Raw genomic sequence first — 17491 nt, forward strand, 5'->3', positions numbered from 1 at the left:
CCTTCTTCTCCTTCAGAAGCAGAATGTGACCATCATGGACCACCACACAGCCTCAGAGTCTTTCATGAAGCACATGCAGAATGAGTACCGGGCCCGAGGAGGCTGCCCTGCAGACTGGATTTGGCTGGTCCCTCCAGTGTCCGGGAGCATCACCCCTGTGTTCCACCAGGAGATGTTGAACTATGTCCTATCTCCATTCTACTACTACCAGGTCAGGGAGAAGCCTCCTGCCCTCCCCATCTTGTACCTCAGCTGTGGAGACTCTGCAGTGTGAGGACCCAGGGTTGTACATGCCAGCTGAGTGTCACCTTGTGTTCTCTAAGGTGCCCAGATTAGACTATACATTATCTACTGTACCCAATAAAAAGATACTAAAAGCAGGTGGGCCTCTACCTTCTGTGGCCATGACAAAGGAAGTCAAGTGCCCACTGCTTTGTGGCTCTTGTGGGGCCCAGGAAGCACTACCCTGAGCTTTGGCTAAGCCTTGGTGGGGTGGGCCTCTATGAGTGACTTAGAGGACCCTCTCTGCTTCTCCAACATCCCCCAGCCCAAGCCCAGCCAGAACTGCACCCTCAACTCTCCTTCCTTTCTGCAGATCGAGCCCTGGAAGACCCACATCTGGCAGGACGAGAAGCTAAGGCCCAGAAGGAGAGAGATCGGGTTCAGAGTCTTGGTGAAGTACGTGGAAGTGGGCGTGTCCCTCTGTCTGTGCTGTGTCCCTTTTACTGAGGCAGCCTCCCTGACTCCACTACGAAAGGCAGGGCATATAGAAGATGTTCTTTATGGTGTTGGCTCCCAGAACTCTAGACACCAATTCTGAGACTGATTTGCTTCTGTAGCTCCCATTTGCCAAAGAGACTGAGTCAGGGATCACGGGGCCGTTCAGTCAAAAAAAAAAAATGAGAAGCAGAGGTTCTTCCTCCCTCCCCCCGCCCCAATCCCCATCACCCCAGTGCTACCCCTGCTCCATCTCTTCTGGAGGCTAACTCAACTCTCAGCTGTCTTTGTATCTGTCTGCTCATCCACACAGAACGGTGTTCTTTGCTTCCGTGCTGATGAGAAAGGTCATGGCTTCCAGAGTCAGAGCCACAGTCCTCTTTGCTACTGAGACGGGGAAGTCCGAAGCGCTAGCCAGGGACCTGGCAGCCTTGTTCAGCTATGCCTTCAACACCAAGGTACCCAGTTAGGTGGAAGGAGTCTGGGGTAAGTGTAGGGGTACCCCTGGGAGCTGAGGGTTGATGTCCACGGTGTGTCATACAGGTTGTCTGCATGGACCAGTATAAGGCAAGCGCCTTGGAAGAGGAGCAGCTACTGCTGGTGGTGACAAGCACATTTGGGAATGGAGACTGTCCCAGCAATGGGCAGGTGGGTGGCTGGGGACACTGGTCATTTGGGGGCAGAGGGGGTTGGGAGGACCAAGAAAAGGGTCCGGAGGACTCAACATGACACTCTGGGTTCTTATGCCATTTTCCCAATGGCACACAGAGCTTTCCTGTGAATTGACCCACTCTTATTTATATGTGTTTAGGTTATTTGAGGGGATTCGTTACATTTATTTATTTACATTTATTTTGTGTGTGTGCGTGCCCCACAGCTCACATGTGGAGGTTAGAGGACATCTTGCAGGAGACAGTTCTTACCTTCTGTAATGTGAGTCCCTACGGTTTTCCAGGCTTGGTGGCACCTTCTGAGCCATCATTGCAGCCACAACTTACTTTAAAAAATAAAAATAAAAAATTCTTATTATTTAACTGGGCATACTGATGTGCACTCGTAATCCCAGCTCTTGGCAGTAGAGGCAGGAGGATCACAAATTTGGGCCCAGCCTGGACTCCATAGGAAATCTTGACTCAAATGTCCCTTCAACAAGGATTCCTCTTTAGGGGCTGGAGAGATGACTCAGCAGGTAAGATGGATTGTGACACTTCCAAAGGACCACAGTCCAGTTCTTGCACCCACATCAGGTGGCTCGCAGTCTCCTGTAACTTCAGCTCCAGGGAATCCAACATTGTCTTCTGGCCTCCCTGAGCACGCATACTCTATGCATAGATGCACTCTCTGACATAAATCTTTCTTTAAAAAGAATTCATATTTTTTTAAAAAAAAAATGTATTAGGGCTGGAGAGATGGCTTAGAGGTTAAGAGCACTGACTACTCTTCCAGAGGTCCTGAATTCAATTCCCAGCAACCATATGGTGGCTCATAACCATCTGTAATGGGATCTGATGCCCTCTTCTGGTGTATCTGAGGACAGCAACAGTATTCTCACATACATAAAACTAACAAACATATCTTAACAAACAAACAAAAACTGTATTATTCTTAAAATGGAAAAATGGGCCAAATATATGAATTTTGGCTAGCTGGCCCCACACAGGCCTGCTTAGCCTTGTGCTTTGAGCAGAGACAAGTATGAGCGGGATGTTAAGGCTTGGTTAGCACCAATCTGAGTTTGTCTCTCTAACGTTGGAAGGATGAAAAAGCCATCGAAAAGAAAGTGCATGAGAAGAGATTACAAAAGGCTCATCCTCCCAGTGTAATGGGTCCCACGCTGCCTGAGACAGTTTCCTGGAAAACCAAAGTTATTTCAGAGAATCTGTTATTCCTAGCAACCTCCAAGCAAGCAGCGAGGTTCATATTCTTGTTGAGGAACCTTGTGTTCTTCCAGATCTAAGTGGGGACACCAGGGGCTTCTGGGTCTTCCACTGAGGGGCAGGGCCCATGTGAGCTGGTTCAACTGGAATGAGGGGCAATCTGGATTTGCCTAGTGGCTTTCCCCCTAGGATCTGGATTCTTTGCCTGCTCAGTGTGGCCAGTGTTTAGACAGACCATCATAGTAAAGGAAAGCAGTGGTTTTGTAGCTCCTGGCCTGAGAACTCTGGTTCCTTGTCTTTTGTAGACTCTGAAGAAATCTCTGTTCATGCTGAGAGAACTCAACCACACCTTCAGGTGAGGCACTCTCCCACATCTCTGCCTCCTGGGCCCCAGCCTGGGATTGAACCAAGGAACCGGGTGTGCACAGGATGGTCTTCTCAGAGGTGTCCAGGGGCAGACAGAGTTCTGGTCTGAGGTTTGTCTTCTGAGTGGGTTGAGGATCAAAACACAGAAACCAAGTCCCTCTTGCAGGTTTGCGGGCCTAGAGTCCATTGGTCACATGACCAAGGAAGGCCAGACTATGGTATGACTCAGTGGGCATGGGTCTGTCCTTGCAGACCATGGGCACTGCTGCCAGGCGTCCTGACTCTCCATGTGTGTCCTCTTGGCAGGTATGCCGTGTTTGGCCTTGGCTCCAGCATGTACCCTCAGTTCTGTGCCTTTGCTCATGACATCGACCAGAAACTGTCCCACCTGGGAGCCTCTCAGCTTGCCCCAACAGGAGAAGGGGACGAACTCAGTGGGCAGGAGGATGCCTTCCGCAGCTGGGCAGTGCAAACCTTCCGGGTCAGTTTCCAGCCAGATAGGCTGTAATGAGTTCATGCCAAACACATCTGGGCCTGGTGTCCTGGGTGTCATGACCTCTGCCAGGTGTAGGGCAGGGGTATGGGCCTGACATCTCAGGTCAAAGCTGCTTCCCCAACCCCGCCACCCCATCAAGAAGAATGTCACTCAGGTGTGTTGCTTCAGGTGGGAGACGGTAGCTGATCAGCTCCCTTCCCTGACCTTATGTCTTCAGGGTTCTTCCTACTGATAGACTTGGCGACTTCGTAGTAGTGAGGTCTCTCTTCAGACCTCCAGCTCTGCAGAGGAAGGGACACAGGACACATTGCTGAGCTCTCATGGCCTGATTTTATCTTCTCAAATCTTTACTCTCTGGGTTTCTCCCTGCTGGCAAAGGGAGCTTAACACAGAAATGAATGGACAGCAATGGGAAGCCCCGCAGACTTGGTTCCAAGACATGGGTTTCCTCTATGAACTTTTCTATCAGGATAGGGAAGCCCCAGACCTCCCTCGATATGTGGGAAGGGATAGATATAAAATGACAGTTTTACTATCCATTGCAATAGCAATAACCACTGTGTACCAAGCCTGGGATTCTCTGAGTTCTTCCAGCCCCCTTCAGATGACATGCTGGGGTGTTCTGTGATACAGCCATTCGGTATTTGACCCATGGTGAAGGGTGGTGATGGTGATGACGAATGCCATTCTGCCTAACTTTCCAGGCTGCCTGTGAGACCTTTGATGTTAGAAGCAAACATCACATCCAGATCCCGAAACGCTACACTTCCAACACAACATGGGAGCCACAGCAATACAGGCTCACCCAGAGCCCAGAGCCTTTAGACCTCAACAAAGGTAACAGCCTCCCTGCACCCTACTGGCCTTTCCTGCTTGAGCTGAGGCTCTCTGAGCCCTGAGCCAGGAATCTACCATACCTTCTGAATGAAGGCAGTCACCTGGAACTGCTAGGCATCTGCCACCCTGGCTACAGAGCCTGTTGGTACAGAGCTTCAGGCTCTGAGGGAGAGTGGGTCCCGAGCCCTGGGAGCGTGGTAGTGAGCACAGGGGAGCCAGCATCAGTGGATGGGTGGTGGAGTTAACTCTGCCAGGCACTGTGGCACACATGAACTGCCCACCAAGGGCAAAGGGAGCATGCAGGAGTACCCAGCTCAGCATACGAGGCTTCCCCCAGCACAGTACAGGAGCTCTGTACCATCTCTGTCTCCCCAGCCCTCGGCAGCATCCATGCCAAGAATGTGTTCACCATGAGGCTGAAATCCCAGCAGAATCTGCAGAGTGAGAAGTCCAGGTAAGGATGGGCAGGGATGGCTGGTACCCAAGATTGCTCTGGAGTTCACAAAGAACCAGAGAGTCGGTCTGGGGATCTTTCTGGGGAAGCCGCCAGTCACCCATGACTCCTTTTTCTCCTGTAGCCGTACCACCCTCCTTGTTCAGCTCACCTTCGAGGGCAGCCGAGGCCCCAGCTATCTGCCTGGGGAACACCTGGGGATCTTCCCAGGCAACCAGACCGCCCTGGTGCAAGGAATCTTAGAGCGAGTTGTGGATTGTCCTACACCACACCAAACCGTGTGCCTGGAGGTTCTGGATGAGAGCGGTGAGTTCTTGGGGCCCAAACCTCTGCTTCCCTCAGTCTCATCCCTCAGGACTGGGTCTGTCCTGATCTACTCCCACCCCAGCTCATGAGAGATGCTTTCTGGCCTTCACTGGTAGTAGTGCCTACCCCCTAGCCTTGGAGGAGGCATTGGAGAAGCAAAACCTGGCTGTGTCCACCATCATCCAGGAGAAAGGGAGTCAGCCTGAAACTTAGAGACAAGAGACTTGGCTCTAAGAATACAGATGTGGTCCAGATGAGGATGCATTAATAATAAAGTCCTTGTCTCTGGAAGGAAGTGAGGGGAGTGGAGACTAAACATGCCCAGGGAATGGGCACTGTGCCAGCGACTTCCCAAATGTGGTTTTTACTCATTGCCAATGCCAGCACCGACTGTGTCATATCTGTTTCTCAAGGAAGCAGCTGGAGGTCACAGGATTCGGACACTCGGCTGGGAAGTGGGAGCCGAGTTTGCACCTGGGTCATGCTGTGGCTCTCCACATGCTGTCTCTTGGGACTCCTAAAGCCCAGCCACCTCAGTTTAAGTTGATCTGTCCACCCAGAGCCTCTTGCTTCAATATCCCAGTAGAATGTATCCATAAACCTCTCTTTAAAAGAGCAGCCAGCATCTAGGGTGTACATCCAGTGGACTTAGTCACTAAGTTTGAGCTCTACCTGGGAGTGTCAAGTATGGACCACAGAAAGATATGCTTATTCTGTCAGGACAAAGTCAATATGGTTGCTCACTTGGGGGCAGTTTTCAGTCTAGCCTGGCAGCCCTGTCTCAGTACCAGCTCCTGATCTTTGCTCTTTCTGGAGCCAAGATGTCAGAGTCATCCCTCCCTTTCAGGTGGAGGATAGCCATCGTCTGAGAGACCCAAGCAGGCCTTTCCCCACCCTGACACCTTTCTTTCTTCCATTCAGGCAGCTACTGGGTCAAAGACAAGAGGCTGCCCCCCTGCTCACTGAGCCAAGCCCTCACCTACTTCCTGGACATCACAACCCCTCCCACCCAGCTGCAGCTCCACAAGCTGGCCCGCTTTGCCACGGAAGAAGCTGACAGACAGAGGTTGGAGGCCTTGTGTCAGGTGAGGGTCTGGCTGGTGGATGAGGCAGGGGCATTTCAGTGGAGGGAACAGTGCCCAGAGCTGAGTTCAACCTCTGAGACCATCTTCCTGAGTTCCTAGGTGTGCCTTGTCCATGTCTGGTGAGGGCTAGACATTGTCTGCTGCCCCATCTCTAGTACACAGCATTATTGAGTGAATGAGTCTCTCTGGGAGTCAGTATGCTGAACCTGAATTCACTACGTGTCCCATTTCTGTGGCTAAATGCATGATAGAAGGGACGTAAGGGAAGGAGGGTTCATTTTGGTTCAGAGGGTCCAGTCCATCATTGTAGGGTGTCATGAGTGGCAGGTCACATTGCTTCTGGAGTGAGGAAGCAGGAAAGGTGGACACCGGTGTCCGTCTAAAGTCCCAGCCTATCTGAAATCCAGTCAGGTTCACCATGAAGGATAATAGCCAAAGTGCACTTCCTTGGAATCTGACTAGAGGGGCAGCCTCTGTGGACAGCCCTCGTCTTCCCATATGTGGAACAAACTTAGTCAGTAAATGGGTGTATTGGTAGGTGGGGAACTGAGTTGAGGAGTTAGTGGGGGTGATGCATTAAGTCATTCGCAACTTCCAAGTCAGTGTCTTTGTAAGAGGCACTTGACACCAAGTCATGGGACACATTGTCATTGTCTCAACAATCCTATGTGAATGTCTGCATTAGCCTCACTCCACTAGGACTAGGATTAAGCTAGGAGGGACGTCTGGTTCTGACTTGATCCAATTGGTTCCGAGTTATAGTATAATTAATAAAGAAATTAGCCCAGCCGGGTAGGGTGGTGCATGCCTGTGATCCAAGCATGCAGGAGGCTGAGGCAGGAGGATAGTGAGTTAGAGACCAATCTAGGCCAACAATGAGTTCAAGGCCAATCTGGGATATGTAACAAGACCATGTCTCTACATCTTCCCCAAAGAAAGAGGGCATGGAGCCCTGCCCATGAGTTGCTGGTGTTAGGGAGGTTTTTGTGTTTTGGTTTTGGTCTTTGTTTTGTGGGTACTAGCATTTTCTCTCAGACCTTCACACTTGCAAGGCTCTACCACTGAGACAAACTCCTATCTCTTCTCTTTCTTTTTATTCTGAGGCAGGGTCCCATTAAGTTAGCCAAGCTAGCTCTCAATTCGATCTATAACCCCTGTTGGCCTTAAACTTGCAATCCTCCTGCCTCAGCCTTCTAAGTAGCTAGGGTTGCAATCCTGTCTCACTGTCATCTTAATCCTACCCATAGTAGAGTTCTAGGCACAATTGAGAAACGCTACTAGCTGCCCCAGGTCCTTGCATTTCATCCAACAGAGTAGGCTCAGCACCCTGGACAGCGCCAGTTCTTGGCCATGTTTGTTGAGGGAACAAATGGATACTGGGTGGGGCAGCTTCTACACACACACACACACACACACACACACACACACATGCGCGCGCGTGCGCGTGCGCGCGCGCGCAGTAGGTCTCCCAATCCCTCACACCGCCCTTGTCTTTCAGCCCTCAGAGTACAACGATTGGAAGTTCAGCAACAGCCCCACATTCCTGGAGGTGCTGGAAGAGTTCCCATCATTGCGCGTGCCTGCTGCCTTCCTACTTTCGCAGCTCCCTATCCTGAAGCCCCGATACTACTCCATCAGCTCCTCCCAGGACCACACCCCCTCGGAGGTTCACCTCACTGTGGCTGTGGTCACCTACCGCACCCGAGGTGAGAAAGGCAGACTCCAGTGTCATCTGCACCTGTCCTTCTAGGGGCAGCCATCCTCGATTACTTTCTGTTTCTGTGACCAACACTATGACTGCCACCACTTTAGGGGAAGATCCAATTTAGGGCTTTAACTTACAGTTTACAACACTCACCAGGGGAAGCCAAGGCAGGAACATTGCTTATTGGCTTGTTCCCTCTGGCTTGCTCAGCTCAAGACCAGCTGCTCAGGATCAGCACTGCTTACAGTGGGCTAGACTCTTCTTCATCAATTAGCAGTTAAGAAAGCAGCCCACAGACATGCCCGGCGGCTGATCTGATGACAGGTCTTCAATTGAAGGTCCTTCTTCCCAGGTGTATCAAGTTGGTGGCCGAGACTGGTCACCCCAGCAGGTGTTCAACACCTTGGGGCTTTGTCAGCTACATGCTGCAGTGACAGCCACCTGCCAGAGTTGTCAGTGATGTGAGATGCTCTGTAGGGCACAGTAACACAAAGCAGGCATGAAGCTCACTCCTCTGTTCACCATCCAGACCTGTGGGAGATGGCTTTTATGTGTATTTTTACAAGGCAGGAAAAGAGTCATGGAGAGGTTAACCCACTTGTTCAGAGACACTGTCATTAACTAGAGACTCAAAATTCAGGGAGTTTAACTGCTGAAGCTAAGAACTGGACCATTGTTACAGTCTCTGACTGTTGAATAGGCTCAGACGTGAAAAGCCTTGAATGCATGCGTAGGGAACCCAGTTATTTCCAGTCATCCTAATGATGCAGCTGGATGCAGGGAGCTTTTTTCTCAATTTCTCATTCCCTCAGTGTTCTCATTCTGTGATGGCCGTGTCTCACCTCTATGCTAGGGGCCACAGTGGGTGGGGAAACTGCAGACAGGCCCTGCCCTCACAGAGTAGCCAGAAGGTCAAAAAGAGTTTGGGCATGAATATACTTGGACATGTGTCTGTGTGGGTGCCCAGAAGTCCCAGGTATCACAAGGGAGGGAGTGGGGTGTGTGTGAAGCTGCCATAGACTAGGAAGTCCAATGTTCTAGGCTTGGATCCTCCACTGGATGGACCTCCCTGTTCTAACCGCTGTAACTGAACTCATTTGAGCTGGAAGGGCTGGGAAGAGTCCACATCTCTGAGATTCTCTCCTTGGCAAAGAGCACAATTTGTAAATACTGGACAGAGCCTATGTCTGTCTGTCCTCAGGGAGCATACCTCACCATTGAATGAGAGAGGAGATGCGGGTGAGCCCTGACAAGACTGGTTAATGCAGAACAGAACCAAAGAACTATTCCAGTTGCCAAAGGCCTCCCTTATGTGTCAGGCCATGGGGCAGTGAATGTAACCTAGAGGAAACTGGGGTACCCAAAAGCCCAGGAAAGGCTTCTGGGGAAGGCTGAGATGCCAGAACATACAGAGGCAGTGGAAGACCATCCCTCACCCAGAGTTCCTATTGGCAAAGGCCTCCTTCATGAGGACACTCAGCAATAGCCAGCCCTGGGGATCACTTCACACTGCTGTGGGCAGAGCCTTGGTGGGAGAGGGTGCTGGGAGGGTCTCTAGACAAACACTTGGGAGGTGTTCTAGCTTAAGACTGAGGAACCTGAGCACGAAGCTGAGTCCACCATGACTTTAGTCACCCGCTCCGTTTTCTTCTCCGTGACTCAGTTTCTACAATGGAAAAGGGGCAGTTGTTCACCAGGTCCCTTTCTGCTTTCCCTGATCCGTGTAGACAGCTGGGAAAGAAGGCAACTCCTCATTCAGGAACCAATCACCCAACAGGGCTTGACACTGTAGGAAGAACACCCAGCTGGGTTGCATGAAGGCCACGAGGCTTGTTAGTCAGGCCTGTGTTATCTTTGCAGATGGTCAGGGTCCCCTGCACCATGGTGTCTGCAGCACTTGGATCAGTAACCTGAAGCCCCAGGACCCAGTGCCCTGCTTTGTGCGAAGGTAAGTACCCACTCAGGGCCCTTTGGAGCCCCTGGCCCCTGGGGCTTCTGCAATGCCAAGGGAAGGGTCTAAGACTGAGTCTCCTCTCGGCCCATAAAGGTTTAGGCGTAATTCTTTGTCTCCTTATTTTGCCATCTGGCTACAAGGTATAGTGGAGTCCATGACAAGGATACGGTGATGCTTGTGGTGGGATCCAATGAGTCTGGCCCAGTGTGGGGAGAAGCTGTGCCTGGGCCGGGAAGATGAAGCTGTACACAGGGCCTGGGAATCAGTGTTTCCCTCCATCCCCGCCAGGCACCCAGATCCCCAGCCCTATCCTGCATGTGCTTCTGGCTTGGGAATACCTGAAGACCAGGGTCTTTCTCTGTCTCCCTGCAGTGTCAGTGGCTTCCAGCTCCCTGAAGACCCCTCCCAGCCTTGTATCCTCATTGGGCCTGGTACGGGCATTGCCCCCTTCCGAAGTTTCTGGCTGCAGCGACTTCATGACTCCCAGCACAGAGGTATAGCTCTCCATAGGAAGGGAGTATGCCTGTCACTGTGACTGATCTGATCATTACACAGGCACCTCAAATTACTACACCATATCCCATAATTAGGTACAGAGATGTGGGAGTGTTTGTGCCCTGCCCATACTCCACGTCTCCTTGTTTCCTTGTTAAGTTTTAATGTATCTAGAGGAGTGTTATGTGTCCTGGTGCGCATGTGGAGGTCAGAGGTCAACTTGCTTCACTTCTTCCAGGAATCAAATTCAGCTTGTCAGGCCCGATGGCAAGCACCTCTCGCAGCTGAGCCATCTCATCAGCCCGTTTTGCTGGGTTTTAAATGCTTGCCTCATTGTTGGATCATCCATTAAATAACATAGAGAGTAATAAGCCTGTGTAGAGGTCCCCAGAGTTAAGGGGGAATGGGAGTAACAGATTTTAGAAGATGACATTTTCTTCTCATTTGAGAAACAGCTGAGAAGGATGGACAGCTCCATCCAGAATCCTGATGAGGTTTTTCTGGAAGGAGCCCTTAGCAATGTTTGACCTTCAAGACCCTGAACATGAAGTCCAGCAGAGCCAATAGCAGCAGGAGGTTGCTGGGATAACCCGGATGCCTGAGGCCTCTGCACCTGTATCTGATGCAGCAGCTGGGTCAGAGATGATTTTCACAAAAGAAGGCCACAAGTTTCTGATATTTCACTAAAAGAAAGTCCTTAGCATGTTACACACACACACACACACACACACACACCTATATGTATTTGAGACAAGGTCTTGCTATTGTAGCCCTGGCTGGACTGAAAATTCCCTATGTAAACAAGGCTGTCCTCGAATTTGCAGGAATCAATCCTCCTGCTCCTAATCCCCAAGAACTGGCTGTAATAATATTTTTAAGGGAAGAAGTAAAATTTAAATCCAGTATGTCAAAGAAAAGAGTAATATGTGGGCAAAATCAGAACTGATACTGAACCTTTTTTTTCCCCTGAACCATGTTTTTTTTTAAGAGTGCCTCCATTAGCTCTAAAACGGGGGATAATGCCAGATCAGAAACCTACCCATTGGGCACCTGGTGGTCACGGGTTGCCCTCTAGTGGCCATTGTGCTAACTGCAGCTTTTTGGGTCTTCAAGGGCTCAAAGGAGGACGCATGACCTTGGTGTTTGGGTGCAGGCACCCGGAGGAGGACCACCTCTATCAGGAAGAAATGCAGGAGATGGTCCGCAAGGGGGTGCTGTACCAGGTGCACACAGGCTACTCCCGGCTGCCCGGCAAACCCAAGGTAAGTGCAAGCTGGCAGCTGGCAGAACGTGTGTGATGGTCACTGCCCAGGCTATGCAGCCCTTCCTCTCCAAGTCTACAGTGAAAGCAGCTGCACAGTGTCAGGGAGAGATGAAGAGCACTATGATAAGATCAAGCTCACTGTAGTTTAATCTCCACATGGCAGTCACCTGCAGGTGTCCAGCATCTCTGGGACAAGGGGCTGTGCCAGACTGGCTTTATGCTTAGGTCAGCAAGACTGAAAGGTGGAGCTGATCCCACCAGGGCCCTCAGGTTGGCACTCTGCTCTGGGGGCATGAACAGTGTATATAGGCTCTCCGTTCAGAACCATGTAAACATTCCCTGAAGACTCCCTTTGTATCCTATGGCTGGACCACTGGTCATCTTATATGAAAAAAACAAAAATCAAAAACAAACAAATGGACTCCCGACCGACTGCGGGACCTTCTTTATAAGTGCGGAGCCTAGGAGCCTATGCCCGAGCCACAAATCAGAGGTGGGACTGATGCATACTGGGAAGCCTCCTCTTTCCGGGTGTAGGCAGGCAGATCTCAGAGCCCTGAGCAGAGCTATAAGCTTGATGTCTCTGAAGTGTGGTGAGCTCAGGGAAGCTCCATTGGCCATGAGAACAGGATGCTTGTGTATCCTGAGCTGAGGTCCTGACTGAAGCCCTCAATGGCCCTCTTCCCCTCCCCACGGCCAATGTGCCTGACCACAGTGACATCAGCATCCAGGGCCGGTCCCACCATGTCCTCTGCTTTTAGGTCTACGTTCAAGACATCCTGCAGAAGCAGCTGGCCAATGAGGTACTCAGCGTGCTCCACGGGGAGCAGGGCCACCTCTACGTTTGTGGAGATGTGCGCATGGCTCGGGATGTGGCTACCACTTTGAAGAAGCTGGTGGCCATCAAGCTGAACTTGAACGAGGAGCAGGTGGAGGACTATTTCTTCCAGCTCAAGGTATGGGAGCTGGGGTGGGACCCTCCAGAGGGAAGTGACCAAGGTCACATGCCTGTGGAACCAGGACCAGAGCAGCAGACCTTGGGGGCGGGGGAGGGGAGTGTCCTGAGACCCTCTGCACCACTGCAGAAACCTGGGGCTGCCTGGGCTCCTGGAGCCTGGTCTTTCCTTGCCACAGTAGTTGCCAGCTAGCTGAGAGATCAGGCCAGTGTGTCCCATTTCTCTATCCGTGAGTCGAAAGCAGCAGTCTCTGCTCCCCACACTCCTACATAAACGCCCATAGAGCAGAGCAGAGCTGTGGAGGCCTGTCTCCCACTGGCTATGGGGAACACACACTTATTTACAATAGGCTGCTGGCTGGGTGCCCTCATCTCTCACAGGAAGGACTCTTGGTAGCAGGGCCTGACTTGTGCCAGGTGCTCACCAATGATTGTCCCGTGACCTTTCTTTCTGCCCCTTCTAAGGGCTTTATGAGGGATGAATGACTTCTACATCATTTTGCAGATGGAAGGGGCCCTGGTGTCCCAACAGTGAATGTGAGAGCCCAGGCACATGGCTTCTCTCTCCTTTTCCCTCTCTCTGTCTCTCTGGTCCCTAAACCTGCCTTTAAGTCTCATAGTTATGCTCCACCTTTATATCAAGCACCTACTATGTGTCAGAGGTAAAAAGCAGTTAACAAAACAGGTGGAAAAACTTGTCAGTATCATGATAGATTACGAAGCACTTCCTGGGGGAGTGGAGGCCCAAGGGTCAGGAATTCAAGGTTGTCCCTTGGTTTCATAGTCAGTCAAAATCTGGTTGGTGTGAGCTATACATGAGATCCTGTGTCAAAATTACAAAAGCAAAAGGCCTACCTAAACGGAGTTTACATTCTGGCAGAGTGGATTAAATCAAGCACATAGGATGTGCACTGCTTTGGGGAAGAATTAAGCTCAGAGCTGGGGTGTTTGTGGTTTAATGAAGAGGTTTGGAGAAAGGGACACTGGGAGGTGACATCTGAGAAAAATGCCTGAAGAAGATAAGGAAGAAACCTTTCGCACACTGGAGACAGAGGTCCAGACTATTCTGCCGGGCAGCGGTATGCTCAAAGGTCCTGGGATGCAGACTATTCCGACACCTGTAATGACCAGCAAGGGAATCATGGGTGCTTCTCAAAATGTGTTCTGTGCCTGCCAGATGTGTTCATGGATGTTTGACATCTTTAACAATGGGCTGTGAGGAGCAGGTGGGGCAGAGGCAGTGCACACCTGTCAGTCCTAAGGCTTTGGGGAAGCTGAGGCAGGAGAGTGGTGAGTTCAAGTCAGTATGGGCCACCTAGGGCTGCAGAAATGCAGAGGACAGACCTGTAACTTCAGCTCCAGGGGACCCTCTTCTAGCCTCTCAGGGTACAGCACTCATGTACATGTGTACACACACATGCACACGCACACATACACATGCACATACACACAAACACACATACACACACACATGCACATGCACACATGCACGCACATGAAAATAAAATTGTATCCAGACACGGCGGCACATGCACACCTTTAATTCTAAATTCTAGCACTCAGAAGACAGAGACAGGAAATACAATCCTTTTTTTTTATTATTTATTTACTTTAATTTAAAAGAGAAAATGAGTGCCAGGGGTATAGGTCAAGCCTTGCCTAGCCTAGTATATAAAAGGCCCCAATTTGATTTCTAGTACCAAGGGAAAAAAGATTCAAGGCCAGATTACTTGGTACATATGTCCAGGTCCACAAAGAGCAACAGGTGTCTTTACTGTAAGATTTCTCTCAGAGCCCTCAGCCTGCTGCTGATTTCAAGGCCTGGAAAAAGGGAGGCGCACACAGCCTACCCTGCACATGCTGACCTCAAAGCTCACATCAGATGTGGGATGAGCACTAGGCAGGTGGTGGGGCTGCCATCTATCCATGAAGACTGGGAAAAGGCTGAGGTGGGCCACACACAAGGCAGAGGGTAAACCAAGCCCGGGCATAATGGCAGCAATTCAGGCAAGGGGGCTAGCGAGCGCCTGTGTCACCAGGAAGCTGTGGCAGCTCCAGGGTTTTGTCCCAGCCTAGACATGATAATTGAGAGGTGGCTGGGCCAGCAGGGTGACACTGTGACCTCTGTTTCCTCTCACAGAGCCAGAAACGCTATCATGAAGATATCTTTGGTGCGGTCTTTTCCTATGGGACGAAAAAGGGCACCGCCTTGGAGGAGTCCAAAGGCACGAGGCTCTGACAGCCCAGAGGAATTCCAGCTTCTGGTACTGAGTAAAATGATGAGGGGCTTGGGGAAACAGAGAAATACAACACCCCCCCCAGCCCCTCATGTCATTCCCCCTCCCCCACCCTATCAAGTAGTATTGTACTATTGTGGACTACTGAATCTCTCTCTTCTCCTCCCTCCCTCCCCACTTCTCCATGCCCCACCCCTCTTCTCTTCTCTCCTTTGCCTCTCACTCTTCCTTGGAGATGAGAGCAGAGAAAAATTAACCTCCTGACTGAAGCACTTTGGATGACCACCAGGGGGCGCCATGCCACCGCTCTAATATTTAGCTGCACTATGTACAGATATTTATACTTATGTATTTAAGAAAACAGATACTTTTGTCTACTCCTAAAGATGGCTTGGGCCTCCCCTGTATAATTCCTTGATGAAATATTTGTATAAAAATACATTTTATTTTAATCACTCTGAGTGTCTGATCAAGTTTCATAGCAAAGCGTTCTCCAGTCATATGGGGTTGGGATTGGTGGGTTCCAGTCTGGACAATGATGCTCCCACAAGGGAGTACACTAGCCAGATCCCCAGGGGACAGTAGATGAAGTCTGTGTTTGCCTGCAGCCATGGTCACAGCAAGGTGGCCCAGATCAGGGGCTGGAGCTGTGCTTCACACGCAAGGCACCTTCTTGCAGGGTGTGGTGAGACGCGGGGTTCTTCAGGAGAGCCAGAATTGCCTGAAGACCTCAACCCTCACCCTATCTTAGAAAATGATGCGTTTGGGCACTGAAGATGTAGCTCAGTTGGCGGAGTGTGTGTGCCTAGCATACACAAAGCTCTGAGTTTGATCTCCTGCACCGCAGAACCACAGGCATAGTGGCACACACTTGTAATCCCTGCACTTCAGAGGTGGAGGCTGGAGGATCTGAAGTCTAAGATCATAGACCTCAAATACAACTACATAGTGACTTTGAGAACCATCTGGAAAGGAGAGAAAGTGTTGGTTGTGCTCCATGCCCTGTTTGATGAGAGTTCAGCCAGTTGTGATCTGGTACCTGGGCAGGACAGGTTTAGTTCTCTGCACGTGACACCTTGCTGTGAGAGGCGATACCATCCTTACCTGCTGTGGAGGTCATGAGCTCCTGGTTGCACCAGCCAGTACAGCTCCTTACTGGACAACCTCACTGCTGGTCTCTGTCCTGCGCCAGGGCAAGCTAGCTCCTGCTTCCCTTCCACAGCTCCATCAGATAGAGCAGAAGAGGCAACAGTCTTGCATTGCCCATGGAAACCCCTGCCCCTGGCAGTAATGCATCTGAACAGAGTGGCCCGTCCAGTCACTTTGGCCACGGTTTCCCACATGCTCAGGTGCCCTCAGTCGTCCGGGGAATCTTATTAAAATACAGACTGGAGTCTGGGGGGGCTGGGGAGATGGCTCAGTTCATGGTAAAGTGCTTGTTCTGTATTTGGGTTCCCAGCACCCACATAAACAAGGCTAGCTGTGCTGGTGTGTGTCTGTCATCCCAGGTAAAGACAGACAGACCCCTGGAGCTCACTGGCCACCAGCCAAGTCAATCAGTGAGTGTTGGGTTCAATAAGAGACCCTGTCTCAAAAGATAAGGTGGACAGAGATTAGGGAAGACACTCAGGCGAGGTGGTGGTGACACATGCCTTTAATCCCAGCTTTCAGGAAGCAGAAGCAGGCAGATCTCCGAGTCCGAGGTCAGCCTGATCTACAGAAGGTGTTTCAGGGCGGCCAGGACTACACAGAGAAACCCTGTCTTGAAAACAAAGAAAGATTCTTTTTCTTCATCTCCCTTTCTCTCTCTCTCCCTCCCCCGCCCCTCCATGGCAACTTTCCTGGCCCCAATCCTTGGGATCAGTGAACTCTCCTGAGAGCAGCTTCCCAATAAACCTGTCTTTAATAAAATCTTAAAAAAAAAAAAAAGAAGAATTGGCCTATGACCTCCATACACACTTCCATTCACTTGTATGCATGGAGACATGACCACACACACATGCACACACAGATACTACACATACACACCATACCCACACATACATACATACATACATACATACCACATACACATACTTACATCACACATATACACATATACATCCTCACACACATATACCCATACATACACACCACACATGCATACAAACTGTACACATATACCACACATACATACACACCATAACCACATACCACACACACACACCACCCATACATATACATCACATACATGTACATACATGCACACATATACACCATACAAATATCACATATACCATAATACATACACCATACATACATTTCACACATACATACACACATATACCACACATACATACACACCACTCCCACATACCACACACACACATACCACCCATACATACACATCACATACATGTATGCACATACATACGCACATATACACCATACACATATCACACACACCATAATACACATACCACACACATTCCACACACACGCGCACACACACACACACACACCCCACAGACATACACAGACTCTGTCTTCGTAGGTCTGGGAAGGACCCAATACTGCTTTTTCTTTCACTTGTGTTTTGCGAGACAAGATCACACTGTGTAACCTAAGCTGGTCTTGAACTTGCCATCCTGCCTCAGCCTGCCAAGTGAGCGGCTGCATTTCTGACCAGCTCTCAGGTGTTGCTGACACTGATGATCTAAGGTCCCCACCCTGGTTCCTGAGGGAGGGGAACCTCAAGAAGTTA

At 50.4% G+C, this 17491-nt stretch overlaps 1 protein-coding gene across 2 annotated transcripts in view; it reads left to right on the forward strand.

The window, feature by feature from the left end:
- Positions 1-14889, forward strand: part of Nos2 (nitric oxide synthase 2) — a 42488-nt gene extending 27599 nt beyond the window's left edge. For both annotated transcript variants that reach the window (XM_031351053.1, XM_031351054.1), the window contains 16 exons: positions 17-211; positions 596-678; positions 1031-1175; positions 1261-1365; positions 2900-2949; positions 3267-3441; positions 4161-4293; positions 4669-4747; positions 4872-5053; positions 5975-6138; positions 7637-7844; positions 9704-9791; positions 10170-10291; positions 11406-11554; positions 12318-12512; positions 14652-14889. In XM_031351053.1, coding sequence (XP_031206913.1) covers positions 17-211; positions 596-678; positions 1031-1175; positions 1261-1365; positions 2900-2949; positions 3267-3441; positions 4161-4293; positions 4669-4747; positions 4872-5053; positions 5975-6138; positions 7637-7844; positions 9704-9791; positions 10170-10291; positions 11406-11554; positions 12318-12512; positions 14652-14750 — 2172 coding nt within the window. In that variant the 3' untranslated portion in view covers positions 14751-14889. The remainder of the gene's footprint in view (positions 1-16; positions 212-595; positions 679-1030; positions 1176-1260; positions 1366-2899; positions 2950-3266; positions 3442-4160; positions 4294-4668; positions 4748-4871; positions 5054-5974; positions 6139-7636; positions 7845-9703; positions 9792-10169; positions 10292-11405; positions 11555-12317; positions 12513-14651) is intronic.
- The last annotated feature ends 2602 nt before the right edge of the window (positions 14890-17491 follow it).

This window comes from Mastomys coucha, unplaced genomic scaffold (genome assembly GCF_008632895.1).
Source record: "Mastomys coucha isolate ucsf_1 unplaced genomic scaffold, UCSF_Mcou_1 pScaffold5, whole genome shotgun sequence".
Taxonomy (NCBI): Eukaryota; Metazoa; Chordata; class Mammalia; order Rodentia; family Muridae; genus Mastomys; species Mastomys coucha.